This window comes from Columba livia, chromosome 4 (genome assembly GCF_036013475.1).
Source record: "Columba livia isolate bColLiv1 breed racing homer chromosome 4, bColLiv1.pat.W.v2, whole genome shotgun sequence".
Classification (NCBI taxonomy): Eukaryota; Metazoa; Chordata; class Aves; order Columbiformes; family Columbidae; genus Columba; species Columba livia.
Genome location: NC_088605.1, coordinates 70,097,528 through 70,122,418, shown reverse-complemented (window position 1 = coordinate 70,122,418; position 24,891 = coordinate 70,097,528). Strand labels below are relative to the sequence as shown.

The 24,891-nt window shown below is 40.5% G+C and overlaps 1 protein-coding gene and 1 long non-coding RNA gene across 7 annotated transcripts in view; one reads left to right on the top strand and one right to left on the bottom strand.

Annotated features, from left to right (window-relative positions):
- The window catches only part of FAM241A (family with sequence similarity 241 member A), a 172,982-nt gene extending 164,625 nt beyond the window's left edge, over positions 1-8,357 (top strand). For 4 of the 6 annotated variants that reach the window (XM_065062315.1, XM_065062312.1, XM_065062313.1 and 1 more), the window contains one exon: positions 4,542-8,357. In XM_065062315.1, the coding sequence (XP_064918387.1) occupies positions 4,542-4,787 (246 nt within the window). In that variant the 3' untranslated portion in view covers positions 4,788-8,357. The remainder of the gene's footprint in view (positions 1-4,541) is intronic. The other 2 variants (XR_010472453.1, XR_010472454.1) reach the window with 1 other exon arrangement.
- Positions 8,358-9,271: 914 nt separating this feature from the next.
- The window catches only part of LOC110356346 (uncharacterized), a 15,993-nt gene continuing 373 nt past the window's right edge, over positions 9,272-24,891 (bottom strand). The window contains exon 2 of the long non-coding RNA XR_002409523.2: positions 9,272-24,586. This is a non-coding gene — a long non-coding RNA (uncharacterized LOC110356346). The remainder of the gene's footprint in view (positions 24,587-24,891) is intronic.

Here is a 24,891-nt window from a genome sequence, read left to right as displayed (position 1 = left end):
GATTTTTTTTTTTTTCAGAAGCACTTCAAGGATGTAGGAACACCAGTTGTGCTGGAAATGGACAGAACTTGTGCATAGTATCTCCTCTGCGACGTCCTCAGAGACTTTCATGCTGAGGAAAGGCTTTTTACAGCACTGAGTCTGAGTGGGCACGTCATGGATCCCCTTAAAGCATCCAAGCCCCTAAGCCATTTGGCCATAATAGCTGGGTAAATTTGGTTACACAGGTTCCATAATGAAGTTTCTCAGAATTTGGATCTTCAGGTTCTGACTTTCTGCCAGTAAACGGTGGGAGATGGTAGACAACAACTATGCTGATGAAAATCTGCCATTTTCAATAGGGAGGTTTTATAACATCAAACATCTGAAAAGACAAGAGAAAACTGGGTGCTTGATGGGAACCTTTGGGTACTGCAGTAGGCTTGTGAAGTACAGTGTATGTGGATACATGATGAGCAGTGGGACAGATCAGACACTTCCACTTCTGCTCTGTATGATAACACTATTTTTAATTTTAAATAATTTAAAGTCAAAAATAGAAACCAAATATGAGTCCTCAGCACAGGACAGACCTGGACCTTTTGGGGCAGGTCCAGCGGAGGCCGCCAAAATCATCAGAGGGGCTGGAATACCGCTCCTATGAGGACAGGCTGAGAGACGCAGGGTTGTTCAGCCTGGAGAAGGCTCCAGTGAGACCTTACTGTGGCCTTTCAGTAGGTAGAAGGGGCTTAAAAGAAATATGCAAACAGACTTTTTAGCAGGGCCTGTTGTGATAGAACAAGGGGTAATGGCTTTAAACTGATTATGATGAGGTGGTGAAACACTGGAACAGGTTGTCCAGAGAGGTGGCAGATGCCCCATCCATGGAAACACATTCAAGGCCAGGCTGGACAGGGCTCCGAGCAGCCTTATCTAGCTGAAGGTGTCCCTGCTCATGGCAGGGGTTGGACTAGATGACCTTTAAAGGTCCCTTCCAACCCAAACGATTCTATAAAATATTTTTTAAATGAGAAAAAAAATGAGGCTATATGAAAGCATTTAAGGAATATAAAATGAAATGGAAATGGAGACAATGAAGTCATACACAGTGGTGCTAAATTTGTATAAAGGAATCTGCTCGTGTAATTTGCTTTAAGGTCATTGATTATCCCAGTATGTCAAAAATAAAATCACTTAGATTTAAAAGTAATTTAAATTACACTAAGGAGTAATTCATTACAGCAATTTGCTTAAAAAACATTAGGTTAGGAAAAAACTGCAATCAGCATTTCTAATACGTTCTTTTTCAGCTTCATTCACACAGGAAAGCCTCATTCTCCTTTCTCCTTCAGGAATAATCCTGTATATGTGTATTTGGTGTCTTTCAGCCAGTTGGAAGAAGAAGGGGAGAGAAGCTGGGGAGGCAGTACTGCCATTCTTCTCTTTTCAGGAGATATTTTGGGCATGCATTCGTCTACGTCCATCTAGATCTCTGGCTGCACTTCTGCTCCCCGGCTCCTCTTCTTTCTGCTTTTAAATGAGGAAGCTCTGTTTTGTTGGAGGGGAGGTGCTAATAATGGGTACATTTCTCTTTCCACAAATTTCTAACAGTAGTGTCTGTCTAGCTTCAGGCCAGTTCAGCAAGATTTAGTATTAAAATAGTCCTATGGACATTAAGAGTCATCTGGGAACTGTGTGCTTATAAAAAAGTGTAGAAAAGTAAAGTAGTATTTGGTTCTGAGGGTTTGAGAGCTACTGGCACATATGTATGCTGCTTTACTACCGCCCTGAAAATCAGTGAGACCTTCCAGCTGCAATGTTAAAGCTTATTTAATATTTTCTTAGCATTTTGGAGTTCTGTAATGTTACTTGTGTTTGCCCTAATGGTTCTATTTTAGCTATACCTTGGAAGAAATGTGTTTGTCCAGCATGTGTATTATTATGCAATATAAAAAAAGTACCATCTGTGTTTTATGGCTGAACATCTGGTTTTAGCTTTACTTGTTTCTTGCTGAGTTGCCTGAAGGAAGCCATACTCAGCCTCTAATAGCTGAAGCAGACTTCAAAATCTTGAGAATTTTCATGATCATTCTGAACAGTTTTAAAAGCTTCAAAAATGTGGAAAAATAACTTGACACTTGTAATTAAGTGCACACTTGTCAGTTTCTGTGCCTAGAAGCCTGCTTTGTGTAATTGCTTTAGGGATTCGTGAATCTACAGCTTGTTTGAGAAGGGGAGGGTGACATGAAGCCTTGCTTAAAAAAACAAAACAAAACGCAGGTACCTGAGTGGCCTAAGTAAGGTGGAATTTATGCTGTACACCCAGCTTAAGAGACTGCTGGGGAAGCCGATGTCTGACAGCTGCCTCGCACCAGGAGCAAGGTTCTCTGTGTGAACATGTGCAGTTCATTGTGACACTGAGCCCGTGGCTGCGTGCCCTCTGGCAGCCCCCTCACCAGGGCTGTAGGCCGCTTGCTCTGTGCAGAGGCTTCCAGGATTTTGCTGGGTACCATTAATTAACCGAAGAAATGGTTGGTTTGTTTTTCTCCCTCCTGGTTGCACATGCTGCTGGCTCAGAGCCTAAGCTACCTTGCTAGAAAACATAGTGGTTCCTCTTGCACACATTAACTCGTTCTCTCAGAAGTGGTCTTTGCGCTGTTTGATGTGAAATGCACTCTGATCCCCACCACCATCATTACGTAGGTATGTGTTTCATGTGGTCTCTGCATGCAGGAAGCAAATAAAAATATTTTCCCTTCCCAGCACATCCTTTCTGTTTTCCCTAATTGTTGTGATCAATATACCACTTAGGCTAGTAGTTTGTTTGTCTCCCTGTGCTCTTTGGGAATACAGTGGTGGGAGTTCCTGTAATAACAATTTGCTTTCTGGGGGTAGCAAGTGCCTTGCCCTGCTGAGTCTGCAGGGGCTCACAAGAGGCTGTGTCTTTCTTTAAGAGAGTACACTTGAAACCCTGGCATTAGAGTCAACATTTATTAGAATTTATTAAAGTGGAGTTAAAGCCACAATGCTTAAAGCTGGGGTCAGCATCTCCAGTGAGGGGGAGAAAATGACACAGGCATGAGAAGTGGGCTGAAAAGAAAGGTGGTGGCTGACAGTTTGTAACCACCAATACTGCAGTTTCCTATGTTCAGGCTCTTCTGTAGAACTGCAGAAAAGTTGAATACAATATTCATTACTACGTAGGCTTCCTGCATCCCTCCCTTTCTGGGATTCAGTGTTGAAGCTTAAACCAAAATCTTTATGAATAAGCAAATAAAAAAAAAATACCCAAGCACACACAGCTGAGGGACTGTAGGGGTTTTGCTGAGGTTTTTTTTCAGTAGCAGCTGTGGTGCTTTACGCAGCCTTCATTCAGTCACAAGGTTCTGCTTTGTGGCCTGAAGTCTGGCCTAGAAAAAATAATATTAGTGTCCTTTGGTCTTTGCTGGATGTTTTTCTGTGGGAATAGGAATTCACTTTATTGCTTGCTCTCTAATGGAGAGCCTGGCACTTCTGTGGGAGGGAATTTCTCTTTCTCCACTGAGACTGTGCTGTGTAACCAGGGAGGCAGAATGGCTTTCATCTTTGAAGACAGAACTAAAGATACGTGTTTGCTTTGAATCCTGGAGTAGGCTAATTGCACATAGAGCTTGCAGGCAATTTGTTGGACCTATTGATCAGTTGACTGAAATATTGATGAGTAGCTGCTGCATGTGTTTTCATTACTGACTAATGGAAGGATTAGAAGACTCATGTTCATCATCTTTGATGTGTTTGCCCTGTTACACCCAAACACATGGCTATAAGGTTTTGTGCAAAGGATCTCTGGACAGTGGGGAAGGAGAGAAAGGATTTCAAGCTCTGATCTAGTTACAGTTTACTTGTTGAAAGTCACATGTTTTTTTTGCAGTGATATTTAAACATCGTCATCTAAACACATGCTTCTGCCTTCCTACGCATTTGCCCCATCATTTTCCTTTTTGGGAAAAGTGCAGAACTTGCTTCCCCTCCCTTCACTTCTCTGTACCACCACTTTGCATCTGTGCGGTCCTTGGGCCGCACTTCCTGTGCCCGACTTCCATGGCTTTCTATGCTGACATCAGGATGGATGTTTGCCACCTTCCTGGTGGAATCCGGTGCCGCTCTTCCAGGGGTGATAGTAGCCCTTGAGTTCCCTGTGCTTTGGTGCAAAATACTTTTTAGTTCATGCTTTATAGTTTTGTATCGTTCTTGCAGTTCTGAAGATATTCTGGAAATAATTTATAACAAATCTACTTCAGTCAAATTACAGGCATCTAATTCCATTTTGGTTGCCCTGACATGCACGTTGCACAGACAGGTAAGATGTATGACCTACAGGAAAACTCTACCCCTCTACAGTGTCATCCAGAGAGGAGACAGGCTGTCATATGTTTGTAGTATCACTTCAGATGTCCCTAGTTTGGACAAGTGAGCGTCATCCTTATTTTTACGCATTCAAAGAGAAATAGCTGAGACTTGTTCAGAATCAGAATAAGAACTGATTGTATGACGTGTTTCCTAATTTTGTCTTCTGTCCCCAGGTCCAGCAAGAACAAAGAAACCACACTGCAGAACCTGTAGTAGATGACTATAAAAAGATGGGGACTCTCTTCGGCGAACTAAACAAAAGCCTTATCAGAATAGGCTTCACAAGGATGTACTTTGGAGAACGGACAGTAGAACCTGTAATTATTATATTCTTCTGGGTTATGCTCTGGTTTCTTGGCCTACAAGCTCTTGGACTGGTTGCTGTTCTGTGCCTTGTCATAATTTATGTACAACAGTAAAATTTTATAGATGCTGTTTGGATTACGTATTTCAACGCTGTCATCATTTCAGTGGATTTAAGTGTTTTAGGTAAATGGGTGGCATATCAAAAGCTGCAGTGCTTCAAATTGGATTTCACTGAACTTTCGATATTTGGAGTGGGAGGGACTAAAGTTGTGCGTTTTACGCAAAGTCAGCAGTCCCCTACTACCTTTTTGAAGGGCAAAAAGGCGATGTTTGTAAAATAATGGTGTCCAGTGTACTGTTTTCTGTACTCTTGGGGCCTTAGTCCAAGGATTGGCTTTTTGTTTCCTCTAGCCTCCAATGTTCTTGCTTTGTATAGTGAAAATTTCCTGTCCGTTTTTAAGAGGACATGTGATGTAAATGTCCTGTTTCACTGTTGGGGGCCATGGCGGGAGGGGGGTGGAGTTGGGGGGAAAGGTTGGTGTGATGTATGTTCCCTGAATCTGCATAATTTGCTATTTTTTTGCTGAAAAGCTAAATGTGTACGAGGGAGATTTGCTAACAAACCTACAACAACAAATGTTTGTAAGGTGAATACAACTTCACAACTCAAAAGCATCTTTGGTTAGTATAGTTTATAGTGAGCTTTCCCCCAGGAAACAAGCGATGCCAACAAAATGCTTTGCTAATGTTAGTGACTTCACACAAGCCTTCAGCTGTTGTTCAGCAGGGTCACAGTCCTATATTGGCCAAATGGTCTAACAGAGCTCTGCCTTGGTTTTGGGAATGTACTTGCTCCTGCTGCCTTTTTTTGTTTGTTTTTTTTTTCTTTCCTACTTGCTCTTTCCCCCAGCACTCCTTCTGAAGATAAGTATCTGGATAATCCATGGACTTTGTACGTAGTTGTTGCTGCAGTGTTGGAGAGTTGCCATTCCAGTCAATGCTGGAATATCATCAGCTTCCTCAGGGTCCAGTGTGAAGCCTCTGAACAACCAGGTACATATCAGACCAGATCTCTTATCGCTTCCCTAATTCACTGCAGTGTGGACCCAAGGCTTTGCATACGTAAGCAAATCAGACCCATTTCCTCATGTAAGGCAAGAACGTAGTTGAAATAGGTGGTCATTTCATGTTGTAGTTTTAACTAATTCATTTCTACGCTAGGCAACAAAAATGCCTATCTATACGTGCATGTCATGTGCAACGCAAATCAGAGAAAAGGATACATACGTTCAAGATCAGGTGCAAAATTCAATTTGCCTCCCCAGGAGCCACACCAGGGGTGTATTGAATATTTCTGAGTTGAATGTGCTCATTTAAAGAAAAGCTGTAAAATGAGCCAGAATCTTTACTAAATAGGCTACCAATTTAATATTTTCTGTACATTACTTTTAGTAAGAAACTTAATTGCAAAATTTACTTCATCTGTAGTAGAATGAAATTCTACATATACTTAATGTAATAGAAGATGTGAAATTTACAGAAAATTACTTAACCTTTTGCAGTGACTTTTTTTTCTCAACATTTTTATACTAGTGGAGATCAACAATAGATAATTCCTAGTTGAAAAAGTTGAGTCTTATCCAGAGACCTATGAAGTTAAGGGGAGGTCCTCCATGGTCTCAGTCCTACAACTGGATTCTCAAGGCAGATTTTATGCCAACATGGATCACATTAGTTGCTGGGCTCTAATTCCAGGACCCTTGGCCCCAGTACTTACAGGCTCTACTGTTAGTGAAATAATTATTTAGGGCATAATGCCCAACTCTGTTAAAGTCTTTATGTGCCTAAATGCCATCTGTACACAACTCTGTACTTTCCTAACAAATGTGCAGCTTCCTTCTGAGGAGCTGGGTCTCCTCTCAGGATCTTCAGATGACCTTGGCTGTGGATCTAAGAGGCTTTGCTGAACTGGCAGGACTGCAGGGGAGTGGGACTGAGGCCCAGCTGTGTGTTTAGATGGCAACCTGTGTTGACTGGTACCTAGTTAAGTAGTTATGCTCATGACAGGGAAATGTTTGAGGACAGGAGGTGATCCTGCATACAGGGCTTTGTTATTTACAGCTGGAAGTCCCAAAGCAAACAGCACATATGGCTGATCACAGTGGCTGGAGCTCCGTACTCACAAGTGCCTAGGGGAAAACTTTTTTTTCACATACCTTAGAAAGCGGAACGTGTGTTTACACCTTTGCATATTTGTATAGATATATTGGTGGGTTTATGTGCATTATTCTCTTGTGTAAGGGCTGTACTACAAAAGCATCTTGTCATAAATAAAATATCCTTTCTTCCCACAGTCAAGTTAAAGTCCAGAGGACCTTGTCCAATTCCTTTCATGCTGTAGGAAGAAGTGTCTGTGTGGTATCCTGGTTGCAGTAGTGCTCTGTGTAAAGCCCCTGTGTTGTGAAATGGCATGCAGTGTTTCCTTGAAGTGGTGATTTTGCTCTGTATATAAGGAAGGGGGAACAATGAACCAAGGGTGTGACTGACATGTTCAGTAAAGACATTGCTTATAGGCCTGCAGTGGTTTAGTATGTGCGAAACTATGATTGTTTTGTTAAGTCCTTTCAGTTTTTCTTTTGATGTTCATGTTTGCCTACATGTACTCTAGGGAAGGTCGCTTTTTGACTAAGATTGTGTACAGTGAATGTTTTATATAGTTTCTATTAAAAGTAACTTACTAAGTCTTGTCCTTCATAGAAGTTCTTTATATATAAAAAAAAAAAAAAAATTAAAAATTCCCTCCAAATGGAGATAGGTTGACTGAAAAAGAAACATAATATATTGCATGGAAGATAGCCCTTGCCTGTTTGGTTTCATACATTCCATTGTCTATAAGAATTTGCACTGAATCATCTGTCCTAATTTCGTGCTACTGCTATGCTATTTCCTTGGTACTTGCAGGAAAGGAAAGAAGAGTTAAGGCAAGAATGGGACTGGGATAGATCAGACATGAAGAATGGAAAATGAAATGCAGTGAAGTGATACATATGTGTCAAAAGAAATCTGACTGTAAACGTGTGCCAAAAGTGAGGGGGGTGGGTGAATGCTCCTTGCAGTGTGTTCTTCCTTCCATCCAGACATAGTTCTAAGGCAGAGGAAGCACCAAGCGTTCAAAGGATGTCCATAGCTAAAAAGCAGATGGTTAATTAAAAAAAAAAAACCCACAAATTCATTTTTGTCTATATAGTAAAAATCGATAATGTTATTTATATCAGTATATATTATTATTAATGTTGATAGAACTGAAAGCACCTTTATGCATCTGTGTGTATGACTGTATGAAGGAATTATGTCCCTTAAATTTGCATTAAACAACAAATGATGTCATTCCTGTTGGTCCTTGTAACATATTGAAAGCTTCTTACACAGCCTCTGTTTTTTAAAGGATGGACTCTTCGGCACTGCATCACACCCACCAAATGCATACATGTTTGAACTACTATGTACACAGAAGAAACTCTACATGTAGGAGAATCTTGGAGAACTGTTTGCACTGAAAAATCATCATATCAGAACTGTCCGTAGGAAAAGGAAAAAATCATATTTCTTAAACTGTTCAAAATGGATCATATGGAAAGCACTTTGATATTCTTTCTAATAAAAAGTATTGCCATCAATGAGAACTGCGAATTATTTGTGGTGCTTTGTTCAAGGTTATTTGACTCCTTTCAAAATCTCATGGTAGGCCCAGCTGCAATGGGGCAGCATTCGGCTTTCTGCTGGAATTGGCTGACTGGCAGCTAGTGGAGAAATAACTGCAGTACAAGAGCAGAATGAACTCATCAGGTCTCTATGGCTGAGTGTGCAGCAAGTTATCCTCAATTAAATACAAAAAAAATAGTAGTAGAGCTAGATGTTAACAAAGGCAACATCATGGTGCAAAGTAGCTTTTATTTCGTAGCATATCTGGTTTGCATCCAGAGCAGCCTCTGAAGGAATCAGATATGGTCAAGGGTGTGAAAAATTCTTTAGGGTGACAACTGCTGTGCCACAGAAAGGTTTGGGAGGTTTAATGTGTTTTGTGGTTTTTTTTGTTTGTTTTGTCTTTTTGTGGGTTTTGAGGGGTTATTTTTTGTGGGTTTTTTTTGTTTTTTTTAAGTATGCAAAGAACAGCATATGGTTCAAAACAAATCTCCTTCAAACTGTTAATTCTTATTTTTTTTCTGCAGGTGAGAAGGATGTTCATTCTGTCAGATCTAACAGATGCTTAAATGTTTCTGTGTTACTCAGGATGCACAGTGAGTTAAGCAGTACAGGTTCTCTAAAAGTAACAAAGCTGAATTTTGGTCTTTCAAACTGACTCTGAAGAAACAGAATGTTCATCATCTCTGTTTTATACAAGAAAACTAAAAGGGAATGAGAATGGGAAAGTGGAATTGGACTTCCAATAATGTTTTTAACTTGTGTGGAAGCTTGTGATCTTTTCCAGTTTTAGTCCAGGTAATGTTCTTGTGTCTTGTATGCAGTTATTAGAACTCTTATATCAGTCCCAGCCTATTTCCAATGAATACGGAGGTGAAGCAGTTGAGATAATACATGCTTTTCCCAAAGAATTTATTGAAAACAATGCCCCAGACTCCTAGTGGTGGGAGCAGTGTGAGTGGATAAAGCCCCTCTGATGAGAGGAGCTGCTCTTGGTGCAGCCTCAGGTGAACAGGCCCCTTCCCCCTGGGGTACAGCAGGTGGCCAGAGTACCCAGCCACAGGTAGCACCGAACAGCAGGAGTCCAAGTGGCATGAAATGGGAAGGGCTGCTATACCCCAGTCCAGGGGATTTGATCAGACAGTGAGACAGAGCTGTTACAGAGTGCAGTGTCTAGGTTTTTATGTTCATTAAATATAAGTTAATTTAGCTCAATTGTTTCTTGGCTTGCTCTGGCACATCGCCTTGTGTCCAGAATGAACATTGCTTGCAGCAGATGTTTCTGCTTCTGGAAGCCGTCTGTCTGTCTAGGCATATTTTAGAATTACTGTTTACTGTTAATTGCATTTTAAAGCATTGCAGGGGAAAAGGGCTCATCTTCCAGTCCTTATTTGGATGAGAGATTAGTATATGTTAGGAGGGAGCCAAATTAGACACTGGCAAGCTGTCAAGGGCTTCTTTGTAGAGGAAAAACCTGCAAATTGATGTGTGAGTGACAAAGGTACAAGAGACATGGCTTTGCATTCTGTCCCAAATGGATGGTAGAAAGTGACTATTTTTTTTTGTCCTAATTCACAAATCTGTTTTCTAATGTAGCCATCTTCCTCAGGCTAACTGAAACATACTTCCCAGATCGAAGTCTGTAGCAAGGAGATGAATTACTAGGTAAGGAAAATCCTTTGGCAACCAACGCCCTGTTCTGCAAAGTATCAGACATTGAGAAATCCCTTATTGACTTGAATGACATCTGAGTTGTTATGTGCTTGGGCTTGTTAATTACTTATCTTGAATATTTTACCTGGTTATCCTTTTAAACCATTCATTCATATTCTAAGAGCTGTTAATACCAGTCCGATACTCTTGAAGGCCGCTCCTCTGTCAATAGCTGTTACCAGTATTGCTGAAGACAGCCAGTGCACACAGGCTGGCAGGTCACAGGGAGAGGCTGGTATGTCTGTAGTGCTACCTGGCTGGTGTCACAGAGCCTGAAAGCAGCTCTCCAGCATGTCCTTTGCTGTCACTTTCTGTATTCATGCATCTTGTTAGGTGCTTAGCAAGAGCTGACCTTAGCCGAGTACCGCATTTCCTCGGGAAATTCAGTCTTCCGAACTTGGGACTTTGTGCTGCTGAACAGACTCAGCCTATCTCCACACAGCTGGGCACCCACATCACTGTCCTTTGCTTCTTGTTAAAAGTGGAAATACACCCTGGCATACTGCAGTCATGTCCTCATCCTAATAAGATTAGGAAAAGCGTGATAATGCAGTTTTCCTGGGAGAACAAACATGTCTATGCCTTTAAGCTTATATCAGTAAGTCTCTGTGCAATCTTTCTGTTGCAGAGAAAGAAAAATATTAAGTCTTGAGTCTGTTGCCCATTTTTGATGCTTAATAGATAAGAGAACCAAAGGCATGCAAGTGTTTGAATTTTTTTTTTCACTTTGATTCATGGTTTCTTCATTCCACCTGTGATTAGAGAGATAAGAAAGTATTTGGCTGAGCTCTGTTAGCAATGGAGTTAACTTGACTCTTGCGTAATTCTTATCCCAAGGTCTTCAACAGGTACATAAAAATTGCTGCATTTTTTAGCTTTCCCTCAGTCTCTATTTCTTCTTGTTCTAATGCATTAGCCTTGCTTTTTCAGGGAGAAAAAAAAAAAGGTGTTTTGGGGGAGAGTCTGTTCCTTGCCATGCATACACCTCAGTGGAGATGTGACTGTGGGACAATTCAGTGTTTTGACCCTATATTCAGCATGGGTTTTCTCATTGTTGAGACCTGTCTGTCTCATCAGCGGGTCTTCACTAGCTGGGGGAATTCCTGTACTAAGCAGCAGGTAGGTTTTAAAGTATAATTAAGGCTTGACATTAATAGAATTTATTTGTGCAGTGGTGGCTACGTTGTAATTTTCCAGGAGACTGAGCCATGTGTTATAATAACATTGTTTTGCAAGGAACTCTAGAAAATAAGGTAAAGATACTGTAAAGTAATTCAGGTTTTTGTGAGTAACTCTGCTATTAATGCTCTGTTCCTCCTTTGTTACTAAAAAAAAATACTATGCATTTTTAAATCCTCCACTTAAATTTGAAGACTGGTAGCACAGATCCTCTTCGACGCTACCCTTCTCCCATCTTTTCTGAAAGCTTCCTGATTGCCACCTTTATTTTTTCCTCTCTGAATGCCTGTATAATACAGACAGTAGAGGGAAAAGGCAGCGTAGCTGTTCCCAGATAGAAGGCATGCACTTCCAGTGTAGTGGTAGTGCTGGCAGCTTCTTGCTTCTTAAGTGCTTCAAAGATCTCCTGGGGAAACTCAGACACCATTTAACTCGGAATCAGCTCTGCTTCTCTATCATTATATATGTCGTTTCTTTAACATCTCAAAGCAGGTTTCTGGGTGAGCTTATTTGGACCTGCTGCTGTGTCCTAAATAACCCCCTCTGCTGGAGTCCCTAAAGGAAGAATTTGTCCTGTGTGCCAGACAGTGCTGCTTTTGGGCTAAGTCCCCAGGATCAAATTCAAATTGTAATGAAAGGAGCATATTCCACCCCCAGCACAGCTTTCGGTCCCGTTTTAACTGCTTGTCCCCTTATTCTCCTTTAAGAATCCGTCCAGAAGCCCCTCTCCATAAAATCACTGTGAAGATTCAAAGCAGGTTTTCAGCCTGTGATGACCTTCCCTGTAACACAAAGTCAGGAAGAAGTCTTCCAGAATTAAGATGTTTAACTGTCATGGGATCTGGTAAGAACCAAAAGGGTTTTGGAGTTTCATGTAAAACACTGAAATAGTGAAATCTTTTGTTCCCATTCCATCTTTCTTTCTGATTTATTTGCTACATGCCTGGTGATATATTTTTTTTTTCCCATTTTTGTATTCAACAAACATGAGAGTTAATTTTTATCTCCTGAGTAGTGCTGAGCTATGACATTTTCCATCCTGCCATTCTTGTGCTGTTTTTATTCAGTCCCATTGTCACAGCTGCTGAAAGCTTGCTAGATGCTGCTGTTGACAAAGACTAGAGGGCAGCGGTCCTGCCCTTCCTAGTCCTGCCCAGAAAGATGTCCTTGTGTCTCCTCTGTGTCAGCCTGGGAACCAAGGTGTGTTTACAGCAAGGTTTATGCCATGGCAAGTTGGAAGCAAACCTGCATCTAGGCTTTGCTGTGCTCTAGGAAAAAGCCTGTCAGGACTGTTCCGTGAGAGCAATGTTTTGGAGATGTGTTTTGTGACAGAAGTCACCGATGTCTCTAATGACCTTAAGCAGGGGAGTTGCTCATGGTCTCTCCTCTGTCTCTGTGCCACTGCCACAGCAAGGATAATTTTGCCTCTTTATGGGATTGTGAAGCCTTTGTCTAGATTTCTGACTGATGGTTTAGGAGGAATCCTTTGCCAAGTGCATAGTTGCATGGACTGAGAGACTGAAACAGAACAAATTCTGAACTTTAAAAACAAAAGTGTAGGTTTCTGCCTTTCTCCTGCGGGGCTTTTTATAAGGAATACATAGAATAGTTTCTCTCTCAAATAAAGAAGTAGCATTTGAACTATTCTTTTGTAAAATGAACACACAATCAATGTGTCTTTAAATACCACTTCTCATTCCACCTCCCAGGACATGCTGGGGTTTCCATATGCCTTAGTTTCCTGAAGAGCTGTGCTACGGCTGTGTTTCAGCAGCTAGGACGTGATGCCAGCTCAATGCGCGGGGGTGTCTGCTGTGTGTTTCTGAATCAATGTTGTTTCATTGCAGAACTCTGAAATGCATTTTATCTTCAGGAGGAGAAATGGAGCTTACTGTATCGCGGATGTACACAGGCACAAGACTCACAAGACTCCATATCATTATTACTGTAAAAAGCACTGAAGCACTCCACTGAAAAATTTAACAGTTAATAGTGCCATACATTGTGATGATTATCTTTGTTCATCCCTTCCTGCTTCAGTGATTTTTATTAACAGCAAAAATTTGAAAAACCATTCTAGCATTGCAGTTCACAGATGTGTAATATCTGTTACCTTCCCATCTGGACAATGAGCTGCCACAGGCAAAAAATGTATTAAAACTTGGATTTGTTTCTTTTAGAAGTGTCCTCTTCATATTCTGCTACTAGTAATATGCACATGAACGGAAACTACTGCGTTTTTTAGAAAGTGGGCACTACAAAACCCAGCTTGAAATGCCTTCACAAAGGATTTTCTTAAAGATATCGCATGCAATATCTTAATTTATGTAGGATCTTATTTCTTGAAATATAGATCATCTTATGCATCTGGGAAGGGGCTGCGTCCTTCCTTGAGCTCTGCATGGCGTTTCCCTGGCTCCCATTCTGGCTGAGCTGTAAGTATGGGGTTGTGCACTCCTCTCGTTTTCATAGTCACATAGTGCTGGTCTTGAAAAGTGTCTTGCAGACACAAAACAAAAGCTCATGTGGAGATGGGAATGAATTATCAAATGACTTTAAGGATCACAGAGAGGGGTGTTCAGCAATGAAAGGCAGCAACATCAGAAAGCCAATAGGTACAGCTCATACAAGCACAGTATTTGTTAGTTTAGCACAAAATCAGCTGTAGGTGCCTTAAAACAGGACTGGAGTGACGACTGAGTTTTGGGTGGCCTAAAGAGCTATTGGTTGCATAAGTAAATGAAGCTTTTATTTGGTTTGTGTATGTAAACTGTGTTGTGTACAGTCTCCTAAAAGATCTCCAGCTCTTCTCAGCAATTTAGAGCCTGGACATGTGCAAGCCAAACTGCAAATTTGTCCTGGTACTGAGAAAAGTCTTTCATCATGCTTCTCTGCATCAGTTCAATCTCTATTTTATCCAAAAATTAACTACGTCAGAGAATTTTTTGAATACTTTTGGATTCTTAACATGCTAAAGCATGTTCCTGCTTGGTCTCAGAAAAGCCATTTCTGTTCCTCAGCAAGGCTTCCTACTTGTTTGTGGTAAGTGCAAAGTGGGAACCAAGCTCTGCAGGAGCATTAACTTGTGCTGGATGCAGAGTGTCAGAAAAAGGAATCTAAATTATGTATGTGCCTCCTGGCTTTCTTCTGAGCTTATCTTCAGCAAGCTCAGGTTTTCTGGGGCTTTGATACTTTCATATGTGAGTCTTCTCCTTTAAGAAACAGAATAAAAACAGCTTTAAGCCTTTTCCTGTATTTGGCTTTTCCAGGAAGTTTAGCACATTTGTATCTTTCACTTGTGTTTCCTATTTTGCCTTTTGAACAGTGGTGATTGTCAAACTGATCACCTGAAGCCCAGACTCCTTAGAGTTAGCAGGAAGCTAGTGTGCTTTTCTAAAATTACTTACTTGAGACTTCCCACACACGTGTTCTATGTGTTATTTCCATAATAGAAAACTTATTCAGCAAACTAGATCAAATATAATGTGAATTTATTTCTTAGAGACATATATTTTTTGATAAGTGATTTCATAGCCAGAAGAAATGCGGCAGATCTAAACTGGCCTACCTGTAAATCAGCATTTATACAATATGGGAAGAAAAACTCAAACTGGGAGAAGGAAAATGAAGAAAAGCTGTCAGACTGGAAGAAGCTCTCTAAGCGAATTCTTCACAGTGGAGGTCTGTACACACATCTTGTTTATATTTGCAGTAGGGATGGCAGCACAAGAATTAGGCATGTAATAAACTTACAGAAGCAATAGGAGTGTCAGAAGATTATGCAAGAATGCCTTGGAGTTAAGGCCTGGAGTAAAAAAAAAGGGGGGGGATAAATTTAATTGTATGATATGCAAGATCATACAGTTCTGAATTTATAAGAAGGCACTCTAAGAGCTCATCTGTTGAAAGTGTAAAAGGAGGATAGTTGTTTTAGTTGAACACAGCATAAACAGTAGCTAAGACTAAGATGTGGCTGTGAAAAAATATAATCCTAGGATGTTTTGTACAATATATTTTTACTATAGAGATATAACTGGATTTTGTTAATTTATAAATATATATATATATATATATATATATATAATGCACTTAATCTAGTACAGACGTGATTTCATGAAAATGAAAATCTTATGGAAGCTGACCTGCTTGTAAATGTGAAATGAAGTTATAAGACAAAGCATAGGGGGAAAACTAAGTGAAAGGGTGATGCTGGCTGAACAGTAATTAGGTAGAAATTGTCTGTTAGTCCAGATATTAGTAAAAACTTCAAACCCTCATCTGACTAAGATTCTGAAGCAGTAACATCAGTGATGACAAGAACTGTAAATAGCATTTAGGATAAAACTTGAGTGTTTCCAAAGGAGATGCTATGGCATGGTTGCCAGAAGAGGGGAAGACATGACTCTGGCTCTGAAGCAGATTTCTTCCAGTTCTCTGGTACAGCTACAACTAAAAGCTGAGCTGAGTTTCACTTGCACTTTTCCAATGATGTCAGTGCAGGGGTGCATGTTAAGCAGCCTGCAGAGGCTGCCTTTTTGCTTGTTTCCCTTGTCCTGGCTGCAGTGCAGTACTGTGTATCGCGCATTATCTAACCTCATCTTTGCTCTGACTTTGGCTGGTTTAACTGAAAGATTCATTTCTGAGATAACACAGTTTATAATTTGCTTAATACTGTTCTCTATTTCCAAACACCCAATTCCTCGGGCTGGGAGGCAGGAGTGATATTATTTCCTATTGAACAACCAAGCTGATATGATCTGAGTTAGCATCATTGCAGTGGAAAAAAGGAGTTAAATGATTAGGCACTTAAGTCAAGTTACTGCTATATTCTGCTTGCTTGCTTGCTTTTGGTTTGCTCAATAAACTGTATATTGTAGCAATGTGCCCCCAGCATCCTGGGTTGGACAGTCAATTACTTGTGACCATAAAAGCTGATAATCTCATGGCCAATGATGCGAGCAACGCTTCCCTTTTCAGTTTAATAGAAATTGCTCAACAGTTACAGCACCTTCCTCCTCTCTCGTATGCAGTCCAGCAGCACGCAGACGCCTGGGCAGAAATCAGCCTTTGCGAGAGCCATGGCATAAGGGAAACTCTTCCAGCTCTAGCAAACAATTCAGAGCTAATCCAAGTCACCAGGAAAACCCCAACTGCTGTCACCTCAGGGCTTATCGTATGGCTTCTGCAATTGGACCAAATGACTCAAACCCAGTTCCTAGTCAGTAAATCCACAAAGCAACAGTCAGAAGTGGCATTATCTGATGTACTTCATCATCTAGTGAGCCAAAAAAATACCAGCTTAGGAAAACATGAAGGTTGAATTCAGCTTTAAAGGAGAGCTATCCCAAAGATTAGAACTTTGGGTAAGTGTATCACATAATTTTGGTTAGTCTTCCTTCGGTTGAAGGAGAAAGGCTGGAGTCTATCTCTCCTTTTGCAAAGGCAGAAGGAAGGGGGGGCATATATAAAATAGATCATTTAAGGGAATCTCAAAGCTAAGTAGAATTATATTCTGAGACCAGCAAGCTTATGCTGCTTCAACATGTTCTCCATCTCTGTGATGTGCTTTTCAGAGCATGGAGTTCTCTGGAAAACACAACAGCAATGCAACAGAGGGTTGAAAACAGTATTTTTCTTGGGGAGAAATGGAGGAGTCATAGTCAGGAGCTGAGACTTGTCTGAGATCTCAGGGGAGTCTATAGGAAAGCTGGGAACTGAGCATTACCCTCTGGTCCCAGTTTACGACTTCACCACATCAGTTTCCCACTCTCCCACTTTTGCTGAAGGCCCATGCTTCAGCAGCTCATTTCAGAATCTGTGAAAACATAGGGAACCAGTCTGAACTCAGATCAGTAACAAATTATTGGTCTCAGTTCTGGTAAGAGGAGTAACTGTTCCCACTGATATGAATATTCTCCAACTACCCCATTAGCAAACACTCACTCAGCTGCTGAACCTGCTGGGCATGTCCAGCCTGAGCTCTGCCTGGGCAGCTGTTGACACAGCATTGGGAGCTCTGCAGAAAGGAAAACACTAACATCCAACAGCAGTTACAGTCCTGTCCAGTTGGCTGTTTCAGATCTTCCAGTGGGAATACTCAGAAATAATATTCAGGAGTTTTAGTGCACTACGATTATCTTGCATGTGGGACCCTCTTTCAAAGATACAGTTCTTGCTCAAAAAACAGGCTTGAATTTCAAGATCTGCTATTAGGTAAAGCTATAAACCCTCAAAGTATCAGCCAGCAGGATTTGACAGACATAAATGAAGAAATGGTGCCAGAGGGTGTGATACGGTGTGAAGCAAAGTGAAGTCTGCCATAACAGACTGAAGAAATGGGTAATCTTTACTCCCTAATGAAATACAGCAGGGGTTCATTTGTCACAGCTTAGTGCTTCGTTAAAAAGTTATCACAACTGTGGCTGCAGCACTGTGAGCTGTTCTGTATTATCTTTTCAGGTGAGTCCAGATGCTGCGATGGAAATAACATAGATAGCTTTCCAGGAGCTTGAGGACCTCATCTAATTTGACTGTATCTTCATATAAATATTAAACCAATTGACACCATCTTTGTGAATCTAATCACATCTGCTGTCACTGCTGCCTCTAAATGAATGATACAAGAAAGACAACATACTGAGCGTACCTGGGAGGATTTTTTTGTCTTCAAAGTGAATCAGATATGACAGAATCAAACACACTCTCAATTTTGTATTTCTATGTCTGTTTTGAAATGAAACACATAATCTTGCTTTTCTTATGTAGGTTGACACATATGTACCAATGACACTTTTTTACTGTGAAAAATGTCACATGTTACCAAGCCGTTTCTTAACAGAATATTTATTTTCTTAGTGTTTGCTAATTACTAACTGGAAATGGTGTTATAAAAATCAGTTCTCGCCCCACTGGAAAATCTTTAGCTCATTAGAAGTTATTCATAAAAATCCTAGGTATAAAGAACAAGATACTTGTCCTAACTGCATTTTCATAAGGGCTGTTTTTTTTCTGAAATACACTAGACTTGTACCCTTTTCCAGGGGGACTCCGTTGCTAGGTGATCTGTCCCCTGATAAATGAGTGCTTCTGGGAGGGAGGCAACCTATTGTTTAAAGCCACAGCATTTCAGTGAGAGAGCACTTGCATCAGTGACCTGCTAGGAGTAGTGCTTAAGCACCAATCTTTATCATTCTTATCCAACCTACAGGTGAAGAATCAAAAGAAAAATCAGGAGCTCCATGATCACTTCAGACTGACACAAATACAAGGATTCCCAGTGGCACGTGGGAGTTCCTGAATTAGCACTTCTCAGTAAGTTGTCCAACTAATCTCCTCACCTAACAGTGGTCTTGTTAACAGTTTAATAACCCCCTTGGATATTTTTGGGTCATCAGTAAAACATTGCCTCCTGGCTTCTTTTTAATTCTGTCTGTGTAAGATATACATGAAACATTATCAGAGGCACTTAAAATAAGTCTTTGTGCCTGTGCTCTCTATATTCTGTCCCTGGCTCTGAAAATAACAAATCAATTTCCTTCAAGTTCTCATGTCAAAATAAACTGAACTAAAACAAGCAAAAAGCAACAGAATGCTCTTGAATGGTTAGTCACTCCACCCCATTGGCCACACTGATTCATACCAGTAGTTTCAAGTAGATGTTTGCTCGACAGGGACAATTCTCCACTCTGGTTGCTGTGATACAAATGGTGTGAGTCTGGAGTCTACATACATTTAAATATTTGAAGAACATTACTTTTTCCATTCTGGATCCTGTGTATTACTCACTTTCTATAGAAGGGCCATAGAGGTGCCAGGTGCACAGTGCAAAGATGCAGGCAGAAGCTGCATGTTGCCTCCTTTCATAAAACTTACTTTAAGCAATATATGCCAGAGTGAGAAGGAAACCTGAAGCTGTTGCAGAAGTCCTGTTCTGCCCCCAAGCAGCCCCAGACTATTGTAAGACAGAAAAAAAGGGCAAAAAACATCACTTAATCATCTTTTAGGAAGTGTGCTTTGCCTGCCCTAGCTACCTCGTTATGGGAGGTAGAATCTAAACATGCAGTTACCAAACCTGCAGTTTGAAATAATAAATATGTATGAAGGTATACAATTTAAAACATACACTACATGCAAATGCATAACTATTTTATTACCTCCGCTATGGTGGTTTTAAAGTAATATTGGAAAAAGCAGGCAAACTTTCATTTGTCATATTGTTTTTTATCCTTCATTATTTAGGTGTGTAGGGGCCCCTCTACTGGACCAGGATACTATTGCACTATCTGGACAAAAAAAAGACAGCCCTGACCACAGCTGTAGTTATAATTTTGCTTTGTTTGCCCCCTAACACTGCCATAAAAATGGCATGTAGGAACCTACAAAAATGCCACTGCAATAAAATTCTAGGTGTCACAGTCCAGTATAGGCTTTTCTGGTCTCTCCTGTGTACCTTCAAAGAAGAGACTGTTCTGCTACACAGCAGCAGCCCCTGATCCTTGCAATGGTTGCTTGCTCTTTAAAGGTGTGATGTTGTTTGTGCAGATGCAATTTTCAAAGCTTGGCTGCTCTAAGATCCCAGCCATAAGCACTGAGGGGGATATGCAGTAGTTGCCAGTGTGTTGTGTGACCTGTAGAAGTTGTCATCGACAGCATTAGTGGAAAACTACCCTGGGATCATTGCCTCTCACTTAAAAGGAAATGGCAGTCTCCATTTTTACATATTCCAGCTCTAATTGCAGGTTTAGCAAGGCATCAGTTATTCTCGAAGGACACTGTCTTACTCTTACTCAGATGAATTGTGACACCAGACTTCCCATTTTTACCTTAGGAAATTGAGCTAAACAGATAACTATTCTAGGGTCTAATGTGAAACCTGGAAGTTCATATTGTCAAGGATGTAATATTTAGCATTCTTTTACATTCATTTCTTCCCAGACCATCTGCTATATGAGTGCCATTCTGGAGTTATACTAGCCACTACACAGAGATCTGATTTTACATGCCATGGCAAGTTTAAATTCCTGGACTTACCAGTATCTCAGTACCCCAAACTGATAGCTGCATTTTGCAAATTCTTGCTCAACTCTTTCTTTTCCAACTCCCAAATACAATAAACTACCACATTTGTTATCATCAGAACAGTTTAAATACTGGTGAATTCCATTCTACTGATGTTGCCCTCTGCTCTCAAAATTAATTTTTTTAAAAAACATGTAATGACAGTCTCTAACTGCATCTACATGGTAGGTAGGAATTGTTCCTATCGTAATCGAGGACACCATGTCCAAGGTCTTTCAAGTTAATGCTGTAATCACAAGAGCATCAATACACCTTCTCACAGATAAAACCAAAGCAAGCAACAGTTCCCTGAGAACATTAGAGTTCACACTGAGGGCACAGTAAAACGAACTGGTTTGACAGAAGCAAGGAGCCACGTAACTGGGGACAGCTCTCTGCTTCTCCCTGTCCCCCTCTTGGTTATTGCTCCTGCAGTTTTGCTTGTTAAACTGTCCACATGACTGGGATTTTTGCTGTTTCTCTGAAAGGTTTCAGATTAATGAACACCTGGACATGACAACAATTTAACTCAGATTTATGGCAGCCAGAATATCTGGCTGGCTGTGGCCTTGTGATATTTCTGATGGGCTCCCAAAGTGATGGTTGTATTTGAATGTCCTGAGGAAATTCCAGAGATCTCAGAAATGATGGGTTGGCCTTTTAAATCCTTTGAAAAGAAAGAGGTAAAAACCTATTTGTGATAAGGCTTATGATCTGCAAGAATAAATATACCCTGATTTGGGGGACATTAAGTGAAAAAGGAATTTGAAATGGGTATTTCTCAAAATAGGGTCAAATCCTGCTACAGATGCTCCCTAAAAATTAACAGACCTACTTCAGTTTGGTACCCAAAGTGCTGACTAAATGCGACCTTCTCCTTTTTCATTCTTTCCAGTCCCTAAAACTTCCTCTGTTTTCCATTTGCCTTCTAGGACAGTTGCCAAGGTATCAGGAAGACAGGAATAGCCACAGAACAAATTTTTTAGTTGATAGCATAGAGATGCCTGACTCCTTCCTAACAAACCCAGCCTAAGAGAGTGCCCAAGAAGTGCTGGAAATCTGTTTGGCTATAATGAGTAAAAAGGCTTCATAAAGCATCTTCCCTTGAGGTTCTTTAGAACTGTGGTTTTTCTTAAAGCCATTAAGACACATAAAGAACAAATGACTAAGGAATCTTATCTTGGCGTGAAAATGTGCAGTGGGCTGAGTGCCAAGATTAAAAAAAAAACACGGCATGAATTCTTTTAATGACTATTCTGTATCTGAGCGGCTGTGTGCTGTTGCAAGGCAACTTAATGTTGCTAAGAATGCTGCAATGATAATGGTAAAATAATTTGCTTTAAAATGGATGTCTGTATCAACGCCTTTGCTGTGCACTTTATTTTAAAATCATGGTATGTGCAACTTAACAACAGGCATGACAGTAACCTGTTCCCTTCAACAGGGTTTTCTTAGAGCAAAGTTCAAGCATGCATGCTTGTTTACTGAACAAGACCTAATCCCACATACTCTTGCTCTTTCCACTGTACACCAGTGCAGGAGACAGCAACTCACACAGCAACCCATGATGGTGAGTCTCTTGCTTTACACACTAACACTGACTTATCTTTCTCTGGACATGAGCGGCATGGCAGGATTCATGCAGGAGAAAGCAATCAGAAACTGTAACTACAGAAACAAATTCTGTGTGGATACTTCCCGAAACAAAGGTGCTGTGTCAAAGAGAGTTGTGGAGGAAAAAATTATGAAAGCAAGAGGAAAGAGTAGTTAGAGACCATCTATGTCTGTTCAAAGGACTGTAAAGCTGCCTAACTCCTACCCCATCAGGTCCCCAGGAAAATGTCATACCCCACAGCCATTGTGCAAGGGCTTAGCCTTTCCCTTTTTTATTTTTACCAGCCAGTTCCTAGACATTACTCTCCTCAGTTTGGTGGTCTATATTTCACAATCTAGGACACTGTAGAAGAAAAGGTCTCCAATTGCTGTGAAAAAAATCATGAACACCTGTCACGTTTGACTACTACATTTCTCTTTGGGAGAGGAACAGTATATACCTTGCCAAAATGCCAGTTTCGTGGAAAATAGCATCATGAGGCATCACATATTGCAATAATCCTTCTGAAACCTTTACCATATTTCTCTTGAGTCATGTTGATATGCATCACCTGCTGTAAGTAATTTCTGTTGTGTTTTTTTCTATTTCTCCTTCACCCTCATTCCCACTCCCTGTATGTAATGCACCTTTCAAGGCTGACCTCACATTTCCAGGAAAAAAGCACACACGATCAGTATTGACCTATTATATTCTTCCCACCTTCTACTGCTGATCATTATTGTAGCAAGTGCCTTGTCTGGGTCCCGGAATCTGATCAGCACTGCTAATAGCTAGCTTACTTGGCAATCAATTAACTCTTCCATTGCTGAAATAGCACTTTTGGCTTCATTAAATAAAAGGCACAAACCACAACCACACATGCACAACAGACCTCAAAAACTCACTATGTCAGTGCAGGTGGTTCTTCAATTTTTTTTTTTTTTTTTTTTTTAATCATGGCAAAAAATACTACAGTTCTAATTCTGTAATGGACCTGTCTACACAAAAGCTTCACCCCATAGCTGTTAAGTCCACCTGGAGATTTTCTATACAGACATTGTCTATTCTAAAAGGTTGTTCCTCCTTTAGTAGTATCTATGTGGTATCTTTTTATTATATATGCCTTTCCTCATGAAGAGTGACAGCTATTCACGAGTCACATGGGCCTTGTTTTGACTGTACATTAAATACCCTTTGCCTGTTACAGAGGCAGGTACAATCCTGGGGCAATGTTGCAGGGAGAACCTCATTTTTCTTTGTACCTTCGCTGGTGGTAAGAACAAGAGTACACCAGCTTATAAGAGATGTCACAACAGCACTTGAACAGCCTACCTAGAGACCAAGAGATCAGTAAAGGAGTCGTCACTGGCTGCATTCTTTGTTGTCTTGGGTTTAAACTGCACAAAAACAACAAAAGGTTTTTCAAGAATGCAGTGCTGTGGGTGTAACACGTCTGTGGAAGACCAATGAGACAACATGGGGTGTAGCACTACTTCTCTGTGTCCCCAGTATATTGATGTCTCTGTCTTTCCCAGCTGACCCAACAAGATCCTTTCTGAACCAAGCTGAGAGGGGTGCTCAAGGGCTGGGCCAGCACACCAGTCGAGTTGGGGAACTCACTCTTCATTATGGACAGTGTCCAGTGTCAAAGGGATCCTCATTAATTGTGATTCCAGCTGCCTTGTTGCTGTGTGAGCACATACAGCAGTAATGCCAGTTTTTACCATCAGCACCTAACTTGAAAGATGACCATTTATTTTAGCTATAGGTTGCTTTGGGGGTTGTTTTTTTTGAGTGTTCTTTATTTTTACAGATATATATAATGTCCCAGTTAACTTATGATGATGTGTGTCAGGGTGGTGCTATAATTTAAAGCCAGAGAGACTGAAGGTGGTGAAGAACGAGAGAGAAACCTTCCTAAACCATATAGTACCTGTACTCCAGATATGTTTAACAGCTTGTTAAATGGCACTGACTGACTTCAGTCTTGATAATTTGAGATAAACCCTTTTCTCTCTCATAATGTGATGCCTATAGTCAACAGGGGCCTTGAACTGGATTCCTTGCATCAAAAGTGTGATTACTGGCAATGCCTTTTTCATAGTGGCCTTTGGAACCCTGGAATATTTTTCTTCTTTTAAATGTAAGCTACTATGAGCTCTGATGAACTTCCATAACCACAGGAAAATACATCCACTAGGTTAATGAGAAAGGGGCAGAAGAGTTTTAAATTCACAGGCTAGAAGAGATTTATTTAAGTTGGTACTCTTACAGTGAACACAACCCTGTATCTAAACCAATATATAATTGGATAGGTTTCAGGTTCTAAATATCTACAGTGTAAGTTAGACATTTTCAGTATTTTGAGCTGAGTGCAAATGATATGATTTCAGTCAATGTGGATTCTGTATCCTGTGAATATGGGGACAATGGCATTCCTTTTACATTGTTTAGCTTGTTATACCAAATCACGTGTGGCTGTGCTGCGGGTCTTCCACATCTTGTGTGTCTTGCTGTAGTTTTCTGAACTGTTCATCTAGAGAATGTCAACACAGCATCAGTTCTGATTTTGTTTTTTCTATTCTGTTTGCCAGAAATGTTGTGGTATCTACCAGAATCATCCATTGTAGTTCTTGTGGTTGAACCTCAGTAAGACAATGACAGCCCCTGTCATTTAGATACTGGATTTTAGATGAGTCACACAAAGAACTAGTTATTTAATATTTTTTATAATGAAGGATCCAACAACTGAGGGAAGTTAGGGATGAAGTAGTCTGGTGCCCCAAATTATCTTTTAGGGCTGAAATTACAAAGGTGGGGTTTGGTTTTTTAATTAAGGCATTTTTGTTCACATTAATCCTATAAGATGTAGTGAGTATATGCCAAGATACAGGATTTCACAATACACCCTATTTCTCTTCATCACACAAAACGGAGGGGAATAAATAAATCTAATTTTATTTTAAAAAAAA